Source organism: Pseudophryne corroboree, chromosome 10, assembly GCF_028390025.1.
Source record: "Pseudophryne corroboree isolate aPseCor3 chromosome 10, aPseCor3.hap2, whole genome shotgun sequence".
NCBI lineage: Eukaryota > Metazoa > Chordata > Amphibia > Anura > Myobatrachidae > Pseudophryne > Pseudophryne corroboree.
This window is the reverse complement of record NC_086453.1, coordinates 380,913,246-380,931,154: the sequence shown is the minus strand read 5'-3', so window position 1 is coordinate 380,931,154 and position 17,909 is coordinate 380,913,246. Positions and strand designations below refer to the sequence as shown.

Genomic DNA, 17,909 nt, shown 5'->3' with positions numbered 1-17,909 from the left:
CCTCTTGCTGTTATCCTTATTTCCTTGTATCCTCCTGCTGTTATCCCTATTTTTCCTGTGGCCTCTTGCTGTTATCCCTATTCTCCTGTGGCTTCTTGCTGTTATCCCTATTTCCCTGTGCCCTCCTACAGTTATCCCTATTCTCCTGTGTCCTCTTGCTGTTATCCCTATTCTCCTGTGGCCTCTTGCTGTTATCCCCATTTCCCTGTATCCTCTCACTGCTATCCCTATTTTCCTGTGCCCTCTTGCTGTTATCCCTATTTCCCTGTATCCTCCAGCTGTTATCCCTATTTTCCTGTGCCCTCTTGCTGTTATCCCTATTTCCCTGTATCCTCTCGCTGTTATCCCTGTTTTCCTGTGCCCTCTTGCTGTTACCCCTATTTCCCTGTATCCTCCAGCTGTTATCCCTATTTTCCTGTGCCCTCTTGCTGTTATCCCTATTTTTCTGTGGCCTATTGCTGTTATCCCTATTTCCCTGTATCCTCCCGTTGTTATCCCTATTTTTCTGTGCCCTCTTGCTGTTACCCCTATTCCCTGTATCCTCCCGCTGTTATCCTTATTTTCCTGTGCCCACTTGCTGTTATCCCTATTTTCCTGTGTCCTCTTGCTGTTATCCCTATTTCCCTGTATCCTCCTGCTGTTATCCCTATTTTCCTGTGCCCTCTTGCTGTTATCCCTATTTTCCTGTGTCCTCTTGCTGTTATCCCTATTTCCCTGTATCCTCCCGCTGTTATCCCTATTTTTCTGTGAACCTCTTGCTTTTATCCCTATCTCCCTGTATCCTCCCGCTGTTATCCCTATTTTCCTGTGCCCACTTGCTGTTATCCCTATTTTCCTGTGCCCACTTGCTGTTATCCCTATTTTTCGGTGCCCTCTTGCTGTTATCCCTATTTTTCTGTGCCCTCTTGCTGTTATCCCTATTTCCCTGTGCCCTCTTGCTGTTATCCCTATTTTCCTGTGGCCTCTTGCTGTTATCCCTATTTCCCTGTGCCCTCTTGCTGTTATCCCTATTCTCCTGTGGCCTCTTGCTGTTATCCCTATTTCCCTGTATGCTCCCACTGTTATCCCTATTTTCCTGTGCCCTCTTGCTGTTATCCCTATTTCCCTGCATCCTTCAGCTGTGGGCCTGGCCTGCATACAGAATGTTCCTCATACACAGCTGCTAATGGCTCCTCCTAGTGTCCCGGCCTAGGCCTTTGCACTGTCCCGGGCAGCCTGCGGCCTACTCTCTCCAGCAGCAAGGACCGGTTACCATGGACACCAGACTCTTCCTCCCCCTGTTGCCAGGCGGCCCCCCTCTCTCTGCCGTATCTGCTGCCTCATGCTGACCCCGCCCCGCCCGACACGGCCCCGCCCACCGCTCTCGGTGATTGGTCGGCGGGCTCTCTCCGTGGCCGGGCTCTCCTGATGTCACATGAGCCCTTCTCCAAGATGGCCGCCCGGTTGTTTTGATGAATAATCCTGTGTGAGGCGGCGGCGCTCGGTGTCTCCCCGGCCGGAGCCCTCGCTGCTCCATTGTGGTCTGCCAGCACCTGAGAGGGCCGGAGCTCTCCGTTCTTACCGGCCTGTCCTGCAGACAATGCAGCCCTGACCCCGGAGGCCCCGACTCTTCCTCCCCCTCCTGTCCCTCACACGGACCCCGGGCCTCTGTCACCATTAAAAGGAAAATCATGGAGGAGCTGAGCGCTGACGAGGTGAGAGAGGGCCTGGGCTCCCGGGGCCCCCACCGGCCTGCAGGGCCACTGATCTCATACATACAGTGTGTGCAATATATATATATATATATATATATATATATATATATATAATATACTCCTCTTATAGATCACCCAGCCCTACTAATATATACCCCCTACTGCCTGTATACTCCTATATGTACCACATACCCCCCTGTATACTCACTCACTGGCCTGCCAGGCGACTGATCCCTGATCTGATATATACAGTGTGTGTAAAATATATATATATATATATATATATATATATGTGTGTGTGTGTGTATATATATATATATATATATATATATATATATATATATATATATATATGTGTATATATATATATATATGTGTATATTACACTCCTCTTATAGATCACCCAGCCCTACTAATATATACCCCATAACGCCTGTATACTCCTATATATACACCACATACCCCCCTGTATACTCACTGGCCTGCCGGTGACTGATCCCTGATATTTGGCCTTATAAATATCTATATATATATATATATATATATATATCTCTATATATCTATCTATCTATATATATATTTCTCTGACGTCCTAGTGGATGCTGGGACTCCGTAAGGACCATGGGGAATAGCGGCTCCGCAGGAGACAGGGCACAAAATAAAAGCTTAAGGATCAGGTGGTGTGCACTGGCTCCTCCCCCTATGACCCTCCTCCAAGCCTCAGTTAGATTTTTGTGCCCGGCCGAGAAGGGTGCAATCTAGGTGGCTCTCCTGAGCTGCTTAGAATAAAAGTTTAGTTTAGGTTTTTTTATTTTCAGTGAGTCCTGCTGGCAACAGGCTCACTGCATCGTGGGACTAAGGGGAGAAGAAGCGAACTCACCTGCGTGCAGAGTGGATTGGGCTTCTTAGGCTACTGGACATTAGCTCCAGAGGGACGATCACAGGTTCAGCCTGGATGGGTCACCGGAGCCGCGCCGCCGTCCCCCTTACAGAGCCAGAAGAGACGAAGAGGTCCGGTGAAATCGGCGGCAGAAGACATCCTGTCTTCAGACTAAGGTAGCGCACAGCACCGCAGCTGTGCGCCATTGCTCTCAGCACACTTCACACTCCGGTCACTGAGGGTGCAGGGCGCTGGGGGGGAGCGCCCTGAGACGCAATATAACAGTATATACCTTAGGTGGCAAAAAGAATACATCACATATAGCTCCTGGGCTATATGGATGTATTTTAACCCCTGCCATTTTTACACAAAAAAGCGGGAGATAAGGACGTCGTGAAGGGGCGGAGCCTATCTCCTCAGCACACAAGCGCCATTTTCCCTCACAGCTCCGCTGGAAGGACGGCTCCCTGACTCTCCCCTGCAGTCCTGCTTCAGAATCAGGGTAAAAAAGAGAAGGGGGGGCATTTTTGGCAGCAAATAACGATAATAACAGCAGCTATAAGGGAATAACACTTATATAAGGTTATCCCTGTATATATATATAGCGCTGGGTGTGTGCTGGCAGACTCTCCCTCTGTCTCTCCAAAGGGCTAAGTGGGGTCCTGTCCTCTATCGGAGCATTCCCGGTGTGTGTGCTGTGTGTCGGTACGCGTGTGTCGACATGTATGAGGAGGAAAATGATGTGGAGGCGGAGCAGTTGCCTGTGTTGGTGATGTCACCCCCTAGGGAGTCGACACCTGACTGGATGATTGTATTTAAACAATTAAGTGATAATGTCAGCAATTTGCAAAAAACTGTTGACGACATGAGACAGCCGGCAAATCAATTAGTGCCTGTCCAGGCGTCTCAGACACCTTCAGGGGCGCTAAAACGCCCGTTACCTCAGTGGGTCGACAGACCCTGACACAGATACTGAGTCTAGTGTCGACGGTGACGAGACAAACGTAATGTCCAGTAGGGCCACACGTTACATGATCACGGCAATGAAAGAGGCATTGAACCTTTCTGACACTACAAGTACCACAAAGAAGGGTATTATGTGGGGTGTGAAAAAACTACCAATAGTTTTTCCTGAGTCAGAGGAAATAAATGAGGTGTGTGATAAAGCGTGGGTTTCCCCCGATAAAAAAACAGCTAATTTCTAAAAAATTATTAGCATTATATCCCTTCCCGCCAGAGGTTAGGGCGCGTTGGGAAACACCCCCTAGGGTAGATAAGGCGCTCACACGTTTATCTAAACAAGTAGCGTTACCGTCTCCTGATACGGCCACCCTCAAAGAACCAGCTGATAGAAGGCTGGAAAATATCCTAAAAAGTATATACACACATACTGGTGTTATACTGCGACCAGCAATCGCCTCAGCCTGGATGTGCAGTGCTGGAGTCGCATGGTCGGATTCCCTGACTGAGAATATTGATACCCTGGATAGGGACAATATTTTGTTAACTATAGAACATTTAAAGGATGCATTGCTATATATGCGTGATGCACAGAGGGATATTTGCACCCTGGCATCAAGAGTAAGTGCTATGTCCATCTCTGCCAGAAGAGCGTTATGGACGCGACAGTGGTCAGGGGATGCGGATTCCAAACGGCACATGGAAGTATTGCCGTATAAAGGGGAGGAGTTATTTGGGGCTGGTCTATCGGACCTGGTGGCCACGGCAACGGCTGGGAAATCCACCTTTTTACCCCAGGTCACTTCACATCAGCAGAAAAAGACACCGTCTTTTCAAACTCAGTCCTTTCGTTCCCATAAGTACAAGCGAGCAAAAGGCCACTCCTTTCTGCCCCGGGGCAGAGGAAGAGGAAAAAGACTGCACCATGCAGCCGCTTCCCAGGAGCAGAAGCCCTCCCCTGCTTCTGCCAAGTCTTCAGCATGACGCTGGGGCTTCACAAGCAGACTCAGATATGGTGGGGGCCCGTCTCAAGAATTTCAACGCGCAGTGGGCTCACTCGCAAGTGGATCCCTGGATTCTACAGGTAGTATCGCAGGGGTACAAACTGGAATTCGAGGCGTTTCCCCCTCGTCGGTTCCTGAAGTCTGCTTTACCAAAGTCTCCCTCCGACAGGGAGGCAGTTTTGGAAGCCATTCACAAGCTGTATTCCCAGCAGGTGATAATCAAGGTACCCCTCCTGCAACAGGGAAAGGGGTATTATTCCACGCTGTTTGTGGTACCGAAGCCGGACGGCTCGGTGAGACCAATTTTAAATCTGAAATCCTTGAACACTTACATAAAAAGGTTCAAATTCAAGATGGAGTCACTCAGAGCAGTGATAGCGAACCTGGAAGAAGGGGACTATATGGTGTCTCTGGACATCAAAGATGCTTATCTCCACGTCCCAATATACCCTTCTCACCAAGGGTACCTCAGGTTTGTAGTACAAAACTGTCATTATCAGTTTCAGACGCTGCCGTTTGGATTGTCCACGGCACCTCGGGTCTTTACCAAGGTAATGGCCGAAATGATGATTCTTCTACGAAGAAAAGGCATTTTAATTATCCCTTACTTGGACGATCTCCTGATAAGGGCAAGATCCAGGGAACAGTTAGAAGTCGGAGTAGCACTATCTCAGGTAGTGTTACGTCAGCACGGGTGGATTCTAAATATTCCAAAATCGCAGCTGATTCCAACGACACGTCTACTGTTCCTAGGAATGATTCTGGACACAGTCCAGAAGAAGGTGTTTCTCCCGGAGGAGAAGGCCAGGGAGTTATCCGAGCTAGTCAGGAACCTCCTAAAACCAGGCCAGGTCTCAGTGCATCAGTGCACGAGGGTCCTGGGAAAAATGGTGGCTTCTTACGAAGCGATTCCATTCGGAAGATTCCATGCAAGAACGTTTCAGTGGGATCTACTGGACAAATGGTCCGGATCGCATCTGCAGATGCATCAGCGGATAACCCTGTCGCCAAGGACAAGGGTGTCTCTCCTGTGGTGGCTGCAGAGTGCTCATCTACAAGAGGGCCGCAGATTTGGCATTCAGGATTGGATCCTGGTAACCACGGATGCCAGCCTGAGAGGCTGGGGAGCAGTCACACAGGGAAGGAATTTCCAGGGCTTGTGGTCAAGCATGGAAACATCTCTTCATATAAACATTCTGGAACTAAGGGCCATTTACAATGCCCTAAGTCAAGCAAAACCTCTGCTTCAGGGTCAGGCGGTGTTGATCCAATCGGACAACATCACGTCAGTCGCCCACGTAAACAGACAGGGCGGCACGAGAAGCAGGAGGGCAATGGCAGAAGCTGCAAGGATTCTTCGCTGGGCGGAAAATCATGTGATAGCACTGTCAGCAGTGTTCATTCCGGGAGTGGACAACTGGGAAGCAGACTTCCTCAGCAGACACGACCTTCACCCGGGAGAGTGGGGACTTCACCCAGAAGTCTTCCACCTGATTGTAAACCGTTGGGAAAAACCAAAGGTGGACATGATGGCGTCACGTCTAAACAAAAAACTGGACAGATATTGCGCCAGGTCAAGGGACCCTCAGGCAATAGCAGTGGACGCTCTGGTAACGCCGTGGGTGTACCAGTCAGTGTATGTGTTCCCTCCTCTGCCTCTCATACCAAAAGTACTGAGAATCATAAGAAGGAGAGGAGTAAGAACTATACTCGTGGTTCCGGATTGGCCAAGAAGGACTTGGTACCCGGAACTTCAAGAGATGCTCACGGACGAACCGTGGCCTCTACCTCTAAGAAAGGACCTGCTACTGCAGGGGCCTTGTCTGTTGCAAGACTTACCGCGGCTGCGTTTGACGGCATGGCGGTTGAACGCCGGATCCTGAGGGAAAAAGGCATTCCAGAAGAAGTCATCCCTACTCTGGTCAAAGCCAGGAAGGACGTAACCGCAAAACATGATCACCGCATTTGGCGTAAATATGTTGCGTGGTGTGAGGCCAAGAAGGCCCCTACAGAGGAATTTCAACTGGGTCGTTTCCTTCATTTCCTGCAAACAGGACTGTCTATGGGCCTAAAATTAGGGTCCATTAAGGTTCAAATTTCGGCCCTGTCGATTTTCTTCCAGAAAGAACTGGCTTCAGTACCTGAAGTTCAGACATTTGTAAAAGGGGTGCTGCACATACAGCCTCCTTTTGTGCCTCCAGTGGCACCTTGGGATCTCAATGTTGTGTTGAGTTTTCTAAAGTCACATTGGTTTGAACCACTTTCCACTGTGGACTTAAAATATCTCACATGGAAGGTGTCGATGCTGTTAGCCTTGGCTTCAGCCAGGCGTGTGTCAGAATTGGCGGCTTTATCATATAAAAGCCCTTACTTAATTTTTCATTCTGACAGGGCGGAATTGAGGACTCGTCCTCAATTTCTACCTAAGGTGGTTTCTGCATTTCACATGAACCAACCTATTGTGGTACCTGCGGCTACCAGGGACTTAGAGGACTCTAAGTTGCTTGACGTTGTCAGGGCCTTGAAAATATGTTTCCAGGACGGCTGGAGTCAGAAAATCTGACTCGCTGTTTATCCTGTATGCACCCAACAAGCTGGGTGCTCCTGCTTCAAAGCAGACGATTGCTCGTTGGATTTGTAGTACAATTCAGCTTGCACATTCTGTGGCAGGATTGCCACAGCCAAAATCAGTAAAAGCCCATTCCACAAGGAAAGTGGGCTCATCTTGGGCGGCTGCCCGAGGGGTCTCGGCTTTACAACTTTGCCGAGCAGCTACTTGGTCAGGGGCAAACACGTTTGCTAAATTCTACAAATTTGATACCCTGGCTGAGGAGGACCTGGAGTTCTCTCATTCGGTGCTGCAGAGTCATCCGCACTCTCCCGCCCGTTTGGGAGCTTTGGTATAATCCCCATGGTCCTTACGGAGTCCCAGCATCCACTAGGACGTCAGAGAAAATAAGATTTTACTTACCGATAAATCTATTTCTCGTAGTCCGTAGTGGATGCTGGGCGCCCATCCCTAGTGCGGATTGTCTGCAATACTTGTATATAGTTATTGTTACAAAAATTCGGGTTATTATTGTTGTGAGCCATCTTTTCAGAGGCTCCTTTGCGTTTATCATACTGTTAACTGGGTTCAGATCACAAGTTGTACGGTGTGATTGGCGTGGCTGGTATGAGTCTTACCCGGGATTCAATATCCTTCCTTATTATGTACGCTCGTCCGGGCACAGTATCCTAACTGAGGCTTGGAGGAGGGTCATAGGGGGAGGAGCCAGTGCACACCACCTGATCCTTAAGCTTTTATTTTGTGCCCTGTCTCCTGCGGAGCCGCTATTCCCCATGGTCCTTACGGAGTCCCAGCATCCACTACGGACTACGAGAAATAGATTTATCGGTAAGTAAAATCTTATTATTTATATATATATATATATATACATACATACATACATACATACATATATATATATATATATATATATATATATATATATATATATATATATATATATATATATACATATATATATATACATATACATACAGAAGACCCAGCACTCACCAATGTAAGCTCATTCATCCTCCACAATTCAATAAATAAATGATGGGGGTTTAGTTAGTGAATTGGCCAATGCACGGAAGCCTGCAAACCGCTCGCCAAGGTACCCCACCTTCATGCAGGTCCTACACTATCACAGGGGTCAATTCAATTCGGCAACTTATGAATAGCGCCGGGAATTAGCTCCCGACGCTATTCAATTCAAGCTCCAGTTAAGTCGGCGATGGCCCGTTCTCGCCGACTAAACAGGTTGAATTGTGGGGAGAACGGACATTCTCCGACTTAACTCCCCAGCGCGAGCCTGATTCCCGACAGAATCAGCCTCGCGCCGGCCGCGAGGCAGCACTTTTGTCGGGATTCTTCTCTCATCCCCCGGGGATGAGAGAAGAATTCCCGACAATTGCGGGTAACTAGCAGTAGCATGGCTCCATCTGTATCGCTAAGCTGTACTGATATATCCCTCATACCTCGTGTATGTATATGTGTGTGTATACGTGGTGCTCGGCAGTTACCAAGTCTGTTATACGCATTGGTGCTATTTGTCCAGCCACGATACACCTTCACCGCAGCAGCACGCGGACAGGTCACACACTGCGCTGTCAGAAATACCGCCACCCTTGGCCCAATAGCTGATAATCATCCCTTACGTTGTCAGTGGCAAACACTGTAATGCAGCAGCTGCAGTCACATCCAGTTTTAATCAGCGTAGCCTGCTTGTGCGTCCTATGCCGGGTAGACACCAGGACGACCACAGAATTGACACGTTGTCTCTGGGCAAATTGAAACAGCTTATTGTCTGCATTGCGCAGTGTGTACCCGCAATCTTGCGCTCCTGTGGGTCATTAACGGTAACTTCTAGTTAGTCTGGATATAGTTAATGATGGCAGCATGGCATGGTACATTGTGCAGTGTGTATGGGCGGCATGACATGTCGGTTGGCTCATTGGCGAGGAACACATGGTTCTGATTTGTACCCGGCAGTCAGGTGGGTACACACGTGCCGATTGAACATCGTCTGCAACCATGCTGGCATTGGCAATTGCATGCACACTTGCTGATGCCGGCAGTGATGAACAACGGCGCGGGAAGGGGGCCATGCGATGGCATTGCTAGCAACAGCCTCAGATCTTCTTGCATGTACAAAAGATCCGGGGCTGTCACTAGCGACCCGTGTGTGCGTGCATCGCCATCGTTCTCTTGCATACACACGGAACGGTGTAAATGATTGGTCGTTCCGTTTGATCGGCAACGCCCACTTCGTCTGTCCTATCGTTCCGTGTGTATGCCCCTTTACTCTCACGGCGATGCGAATAAGGCACATGTTAGGGGGAAAAGACGCAGGAAAAGATGCTGGACTAGGTGCGGCTAGAAGTGTTGTATAATGTGGCTGCAGCGACATCGCTGGAGAACACCTCTCATTGGAATAATAAGCGGTAACAAAAATGGTTTTATTGAATTATGTAAAATAAATATATCAAAGCCTAATATATTTGGATTGTTAATGTTAGAAAGCGTTGAAACACGGGGTATCACGGTTTCTAATACAGAGCAACGTTTCACTGCATTAATATCATAAGCAGGATTCATTTGTTTTTGCATTGAAACATTAATGCAAAAAACTGGGTTAAACAAAGTTTAAAATAAAACTTGTTTAAAGAAACAAACAAAAAAACCAAACAAACTTGGTACATAGGGAGAGGAATCAGCTGCAGAGAGAAGTAATAATGCCACGGTATAGGTCATTGGTACGGCCTCATCTAGAATACTGTGTCCAGTTCTGTAGGCCATATCTTCAGGAGGATATTAATACATTAGAGCAGTGGTTCTCAAACTGTGTTCCATGGCACCCTGGGGTGTCTCGGGTCACTTGCAGGGGTGCCCTGGGTTGGTGGTCAAGGACCAATTGAAATAATGTATGGTCAATGTAATAGGCCAAACCAGTGCTGGTGGCTGCCAGTCATAAAATATGTGGCCAAACAGAAGCAATTTCTATCCTTCAGCACACAATGGAACCTAAAGGATGACATATAATTCTGATACCCTAGGGCTCTGTGACTCAAAAAAGAGACTGTACAGAGAAGGGGAACTAAAATATCACAAAACATACCAAGAAAGACTAAAGAATCTTAACATGTATAGTGTGGAGCAGAGAAGCGAAAGGGGGGACATGATAGAGACTATCATATATATCGGCACGAGCATGATGCACGAGCATTTTCTGCTGATTAAAATGATACGCAGCATGCCTATATTCTGTGTGATTGCGAGTGTATCTGCATACAAAATGCTATGCTACAGTGTTTTCATTTAAAAACACGGTCATGTGGCATGTCGGATGCATATAAAGACGCAATTGCACACAGAATATAGGCATGCTGCATATCATTTTAATCAGCAGAAGCTGCTTGTGTGTCCTGTTACATTACTGTGTGTTTAAGACGCATGTTTCGCGGGGGAAAACCCTGCAAAAAAAGACGTTCTGCGCTACTGAGTCCCGCCGCAGCATGGCGCGACTTCAAGGGCTGTTTAGCGTGACTGCAGCAAGGATGTAAGAGGACACATCTGTATATGTCTGTCTGGCTGTTTATCTCTAGCTGTCTATCTATATCTAAAAATAATAAATAAATAAAAATATATATATTATAGAGAGTGTGCCACTGCTGTGTGCAGCTATATCCACCTTACCAAACTCCAGCAAGAAGCGCGGCACTACAGGACACATGATAAAAGAAATGTGTTTTATGTGGTAAGCGTACATCATTATCCTCTAAAATAGTCGGCGTTACGTTTCTGGACCTCACTGGACCCTGTTATCCGGACAGAGGAGATGTAGTCGCATCACAGAAGCGGGTTACCACATAGTATATAATGTATACACCCCAGCCCCCCCCATATACTAATATGTATATACCACGTATACCGCCTATACTAATGTATATACCCCTTATACTAATAAATGTATCGCCCCTTAGGCTAATAAGTGTACCACTTGTCCTCCCTTATACTAATATATATATATTCACATATCACCTTTATACATTCACCACACATCCGCTGTATGCTCACTCATATGTACAATCTATATTCATATCTGTTTGTGCTGTATACCGCATATCCCTTTTATACTCTTTTATATACTGCCTGTCTCCCCTATACACACAAATATATCACCTCTCCGTACTAGATATACCACTCTTGGCCGTGTTTTTGCGCTTTGATACACGCACAAGGATGAAGGCAGAGTACATTCAGCCAACCAAGGCGTGCGCGGACCAGAGCGCAACCACGAGGGGTGCATCTCTTATAAGTGGCTCCTGCTGTGGCAAAATATATAATGTATGTAACCTTATAATGCAGCTATATATAATGTGTATATAACCTTACTAGCTGAATACCTGTGCTTCGCTACGGAGTTTCAAGTATAATCACAAAGAGATGAAAAGCGCTGGTATTTGGTATTTAAGCAAATTTAATACTGCTTTCTCTTACATACTAGAGGATGCTGGGGTCCACATGAGTACCATGGGTAGTGTTCACTCTAGGCTGTTTTAGCAGGGCGCCGCGCCCTGCCCGTTTTTTAACAGGCAAAACCCGCCCTGCCCCTTTTGCGGCGCCCTGCTAGAACAGCCGCCCGCTCCCTGCCCTCCCGGCGTGTATAGATGCCGTGCGCATGCGCGCTGCATCCATTCACGCATTGGGAGAGGGCTGGGGGAAGCCCAGCACCGACGGAGGTGCTGGGCACGCCCCCAACAGTGACGTCGCCGGCCACAGACGCTCTCTATAGTAGCGTCTGTGGGCCGCACCGCCCCCCTAAAATGACGGAGGCGTGGCCACGCCCCCTAATTTGCGTGGCCGCGCCCCTATTTCGCACATGTGCCCCCAGAGTGTTGCGCCCTGCCCCTTTTCACTCCTAGAGTGAACACTACATGGGTGTAGAAGGGTCCACTAGGAGCCATTGGCACTTTAAGAGTTTGAGAGTGTGGGCTGGCTCCTCCCTCTATGCCCCTCCTACCAGACTCCGTTTAGAAAATGTGCCCGGAGGAGCCGGTCACAGCTAGGGGAGCTCCATAGGAGTTCTTCTAGTTTTGTTGTTTTTATTAGCGTTTAGGCACAGGGAGGCTGCCGGCAACAGCCCCCCTGCTTCGAAGGACTTGTTGGGGAAGGTGGGGGGAGTAGTGTCCGCCCTGCGGGGTCTGAGCCACTGTCTCCACTGACAGGACACTGAACACCTGAGGGTGATGATCGTTAGCCCCTGAGGCGACCGCTCACTCCCGCAGCATGCCGCCAACCCCTAACAGAGCTAGAAGATTCCGGTGGCGAGTGAGTCACCGGACCCCCATAGCAAGCGGGGAGCCGGTGTGAAGATGCGCCCCGGAGGCTCAGCGGTACATAGTGCGGCGCTGTGAGGGGGCGCCCTGAGCCAGCGCCTATACCAGTGATGGCTAACCTTGACACTCCAGCTGTTGTTGAACTACACATGCCCTGCATCAGTTTTAGCATGGTCAAATATCAAAACTGTAGCAGGACATGCTGGGATATGTAGTTCAACAACAGCTGGAGTGTCAAGGTTAGCCATCACTGGCCTATACCCTACACTGGTCACCAAGGCTGTCGGGGACCTTGGTTACGCTGCCAGCACAATTCCTCAGGCCAGTATAAAGAAGTGAAGAGCGGGAAGCAGCGCCATGTTCAGGGGGCGGAGCTTTTCCTCAGAGCGGACCCAGCAGCGTTCAGCGCCATTTTCCTGCCTGCAGATCCTATACAGAGACGCTGACAGGGAGAGCTGTACCTCCAAGCAACTCCAGCTAACCTGTGCGGTACCAGGGGGTTATAGAGGGGGGGGGGGGGGGAGGCAAGTGTACATACTGTGTAGTCTATTAAGGTACACAGTAAGCGCCAGGTAGTTGTATTATATCTACCTTGGGAAGCGCTGTGTGTGGGTTGGCTCCAATCTCTGTGTTTCTCAGTGGCATACTTGGGGGGAAACGGTGTCTGACATTTCCCTGTGTGTCGGTGTTTGTTGTCTCGCATAGCCTTGTCTAGGGACTCTGGGGCAGATGTATTAACCTGGAGAAGGCATAAGGAAGTGATAAACCAGTGATATGTGCAAGGTGAGAAAGGCACCAGCCAATCAGCTCCAACATGTAAATGAACAGTTAGGATCTGATTGGCTGGTGCCTTTATCACCTTGCACATATCACTGGTTTATCACTTCCTTATGCTTTCTCCAGGTTAATACATCTGCCCCTCTGTGTCTTATGCTGCAGAGGACATTTCCTCTCAGGAGGAATCCATTCCATGTACACAGGAATGTAATGTTTTGTCGCAGATCCCTATTACTGAGCCTGAGTGGTTATCCTCTATTAAGGGAATGATTTCTCACAACACCTGAGCAGGTTGAGGAGGCTTTACTTCACAGACAATAAGAAAGCCTCGCTAACCTTCCCTGCGTCTAAAGAATTAAACGCTTTATTTGAAAAGTCCTGGGAAAACCCAGAGAAAAAATTCCAGATTCCCAAAAGGATTCTGGGTGCTTTTCCCTTCCCTGAGGAAGATGGGAAAAAATGGGAAAATCCACCCATAGTTGACGCATCTGTTTCCAGACTGTCGAAAAGGATGGTTTTACCTGTCCCTGGCTCTACCGCGTTAAAAGAACTGAATGATCGTAAGATAGAAACTTCACTCAAATCCATGTACACTGCTTCAGGGGTGGCGCTGAGGCCTACTATTGCCTGTGCAGGGATCTCTAAAGCTATAGTAAAGTGGTCAGGCACGTTACTAGAGGATTTGGATTCAATGGATAGAAGTGACATTGAATTATTTTTACGTAACATACAGGATTCTGCGCGGTTCATGAAGGACCTGAGTACGCTAACTGCAAGGATATCTTCCATGTCTGTCTCAGCTCGCAGAGGACTCTGGCTACGCCAATGGTCTGCAGACGCGGAGTCCAGGAGAAGTGTGGAGAACCTACCCTACACAGGTTAGGCTCTATTCGGGGAAGCATTGGATGCGTGGATTTCCATGGCAACCACGGGTAAGTCACCTTTTCTTCCCTCAGCTACGCCTTCTACGAGGAAACCATTTTCTTTATCCGCATCGCAGTCTTTTCGGACCGCTAAGACAAAAAAGTCCAAGCCTCCTACCACCTTCTTTAGAGGTGGGTGGGCATAATCCAAAAAGCCTGCACCCGCAGACATACCAGGACCAGAAACCTGCTTCTGGTACTTCAAAATCCTCAGCATGATGGTGGACCACACAGCCTGGCTGGTGGGGGCAAGACTCGGACGTTTCAGCCATGTCTGGGTGTCATCCGGCCTGGATCCCTGGGTACAGGATATTGTGTCCCAAGGGTACAGACTGGAGTTTCAAGAAACCACACTTCAGCGATTCTTAAAATCAGGCTTGCCAGCTCTACAGACAGACAGAACTGTCCTACAGGAAGCTATCCAAAAATTTGAAAGGTCAGAGGTCATTGTTCCAGTTCTACCTCATATTCACAACGTGGGTTACTATTCAAACCTTTTTGTGGTACCGAAACTGGATGGTTCGGTCAGACCAATTTTGAACTTGAAATTGCTAAACTCTTATCTGAGGGAGTTCAAATTCAACATGGAGTCTCTGAGAGCGGTTATCTCAGGTCTGGAGGAGGGGGAGTTTCTCGTATCCCTGGATATCAAGGATGCGTATCTCCATATTATAATTTGGCCTCCGCACCAGGCTTATCTCAGATTTGCACTGTTAGACAGTCACTATCAGTTTCAGGCACTGCCATTCGGTCTCTCCACGGCACCGAGGGTGTTCACCAAGGTGATGGCAGAGATGATGGTTCTCCTCCGCAGACAGGGTGTGAACATAATTCCATACCTGGACGATCTGCTGATAAAGGCGTCGTCCAGGGAGAAGCTGTTGCAGTCCATTGCTCTCACGACTCATCTGCTCAGGGTCCATTGTTGGATCCTGAACCTTCCAAAGTCACATTTGGAGCCGACAAGGAGATTGTCTTTCCTATGGATGATACTCGACACGGAAGTGCAGAGGGTGTTTCTACCGGTGGAAAAAGCGTTGGTGATACAATCAATGGTCCAGGATGTCCTGAAGCCAGCCCGGGTATCTATTCATCAGTGCATTCGTCTCCTGGGGAAGATGGTTGCCTCTTACGAGGCTCTGCCATTCGGAAGGTTTCATGCTCGATCCTTCCAATTGGATCTCCTAGACAAGTGGTCGGGGTCTCATCTACATATGCACCTGAGAATACGTCTGTCGCCGAAAGCAAGGATTTCACTCCTCTGGTGGCTACAATTGCCTCACTTTCTGGAGGGCCGCAGGTTCGGGATTCAGGACTGGATCCTTTTAACCACAGATGCAAGTCTCCGGTGCTGGGGCGCAGTCACTCAAGGGGAAACCTTCCAAGGAAGATGGTCAAGTCTGGAATCCAGTCTTCCAATAAACATTCTGGATCTAAGAGCCGTATACAACGTTCTTCTCCATGCGACACATCTTCTGCGAAATCGACCCATTCAAGTGCAGTCGGACAATGTAACGACAGTGGCCTACATAAACCGACAAGGCGGAACAAAGAGCAGAGCTGTAATGTCAGAGGTAACCAGAATCATCCTCTGTGCAGAAAAGCACGCGTTAGCACTGTCAGCAATTTTCATTCTTGGAGTGGACAACTGGGAAGCGGACTTACTCAGCATACACGATCTCCATCCAGGAGAGTGGGGCCTCCATCCGGAGGTGTTCACGGAGGTGACAAATCTTTGGGGGGTTCCTCAAATAGACATGATGGCCTCCCGCCTCAACAAAAAACTTAGGAGGTATTGTTCCAGGTCAAGAGACCTGCAAGCGATGGCGGTGGACGCCCTGGTAACTCCGTGGGTGTTCCAGTCAGTGTACTTGTTTCCTCCACTTCCACTAATTCCAAGGATTCTAAAGCTCATAAGGAGAACAAGAGTTCAAGCAATCCTCATTGCTCCGGACTGGCCAAGAAAGGCTTGGTACGCGGATCTTCTGGATTTACTTCTGGAAGATCCAAGGCCTCTTCCTCTTTGGGAGGACCTGCTGCAGCAGGGGCCGTTCGCTTATGAAGACTTACCGCGGCTACATTTGACGGCATGGAGGTTGAACGCCAGATCTTAGCTCGGAGGGGCATTCTGAACAAGGTTATTCCTACCCTGATACAGGCTAGGAAAAGAGTAACGTCTAAACATTACCATCGCATTTGGAAAAAGTATGTCTCTTGGTATGAGTCCAAGAAGTTGCCTACGGTGGAGTATCAACTGGGACGGTTTCTCCTCTTCCTGCAAGCAGGTGTGGATATGAGCCTGAGGTTGGGATCCGTAAAGGTCCAGATTTCGTCCCTTTCCATTTTCTTCCAGAAACAATTGGCTTCCCTCCCTGAGGTTCAGACTTTCTTGAAGGGGGTCCTGCACATCCAGCCTCCCTTTGTGCCGCCTACGGGCGCCCTGGAATCTTAACGTGGTGTTACAGTTCCTCCAATCAGATTGGTTCGAGCCTCTACCGGAGGTTGAGGTCAAGTTTCTCACGTGGAAGGCTGTCACTTTGTTGGCCTTAGCTTCTGCTAGACATGTGTTGCAGTTGGGGGCTTTGTCTTGTAAGAGCCCCTACTTGATCTTCCATGAAGATAGGGCTGAGCTCCGGACACGTCAGCAGTTCCTTCCGAAGGTTGCGTCGGCATTTCATATCAACCAACCTATTGTGGTGCCAGTTGCTACCGACTACTCAATTTCATCAAAGTCCTTGGATGTTGTGAGGGCTCTGAAGATATATGTGAAGAGAACTGCTCGTCAGAGAAAATCGGACTCTGTCCCGTATGATCCCAAGAAAATTGGGTGTCCTGCTTCTAAGCAGAGATTTCTCGCTGGATCGGGTTCACTATCCAGCATGCGTATTCTACGGCAAGTTTGCCGTGTCCTGCGTCTGTTAAGGCCCACTCTACTCGTAAGGTGGGTTCATCCTGGGTGGCTGCCCGGGGTGTCTCTGCTTTACAGCTTTGCCGAGCGGCTACTTGGTCTGGTCGAACACGTTTGCTAAATTCTACAAGTTCGATACTTTGGCCTCTGAGGACCTGAAGTTTGGTCAATCCGTTCTGCAGGTGCCCCCATGCTCTCCCTCCCGTTCTGGGAGCTTTGGTACATCCCCATGGTACTAATGTGGACCCCAGCTCCTCTAGGACGTAAGAGAAAATAGGATTTGAATTACCTACCGGTAAATCCTTTTCTCGTAGTCGGTAGAGGATGCTGGGCGCCCGCCCAGCGCTTCGTGATCCTGCAGTGGTTACTTAGTTCAGTACTGCTTTGTTCTTGGTTAAGTACTGTTTTGTTACTTGGTAAGTAATATTGTTCAGCCGTTGCTGAGTTTTCAAGCTGGTTAGCTAGGTTTGCCTTGTGTGTGAGCTGGTGTGAATCTCGCCACTATCTGTGTAAAATCCTTCTCTCGAAGTTGTCCGTCTCCTCGGGCACAGTTTCTAGACTGAGTCTGGTAGGAGGGGCATAGAGGGAGGAGCCAGCACACACACACACACTCAAACTCTTAAAGTGCCAATGGCTCCTAGTGGACCCGTCTATACCCCATGGTACTAATGTGGATCCCAGCATCCTCTACGGACTATGAGAAAAGGATTTACAAGTAGGTAATTAAAATCCTATTTTTTTTTTTTTTTTACATTTTTATATATAAGACGCACAACTACGGGAGTCTGTAGTATCTGTGTCTTATTTTCTGGACTGCGGGATTTACCTAAAGTTAACTGGTTAGTTTATCACAGAAGATCAGCAATTAGTCTTACA

The 17,909-nt window shown here is 48.4% G+C and overlaps 1 protein-coding gene across 2 annotated transcripts in view; it reads left to right on the top strand.

Moving 5' to 3' along the window:
- Positions 1-1,369: 1,369 nt before the first annotated feature.
- The window catches only part of UBE4B (ubiquitination factor E4B), a 134,715-nt gene continuing 118,175 nt past the window's right edge, over positions 1,370-17,909 (top strand). The window contains exon 1 of one of the 2 annotated variants that reach the window (XM_063943830.1): positions 1,370-1,694. In XM_063943830.1, the coding sequence (XP_063799900.1) occupies positions 1,671-1,694 (24 nt within the window). In that variant the 5' untranslated portion in view covers positions 1,370-1,670. The remainder of the gene's footprint in view (positions 1,695-17,909) is intronic. The other variant, XM_063943831.1, reaches the window with a different exon arrangement.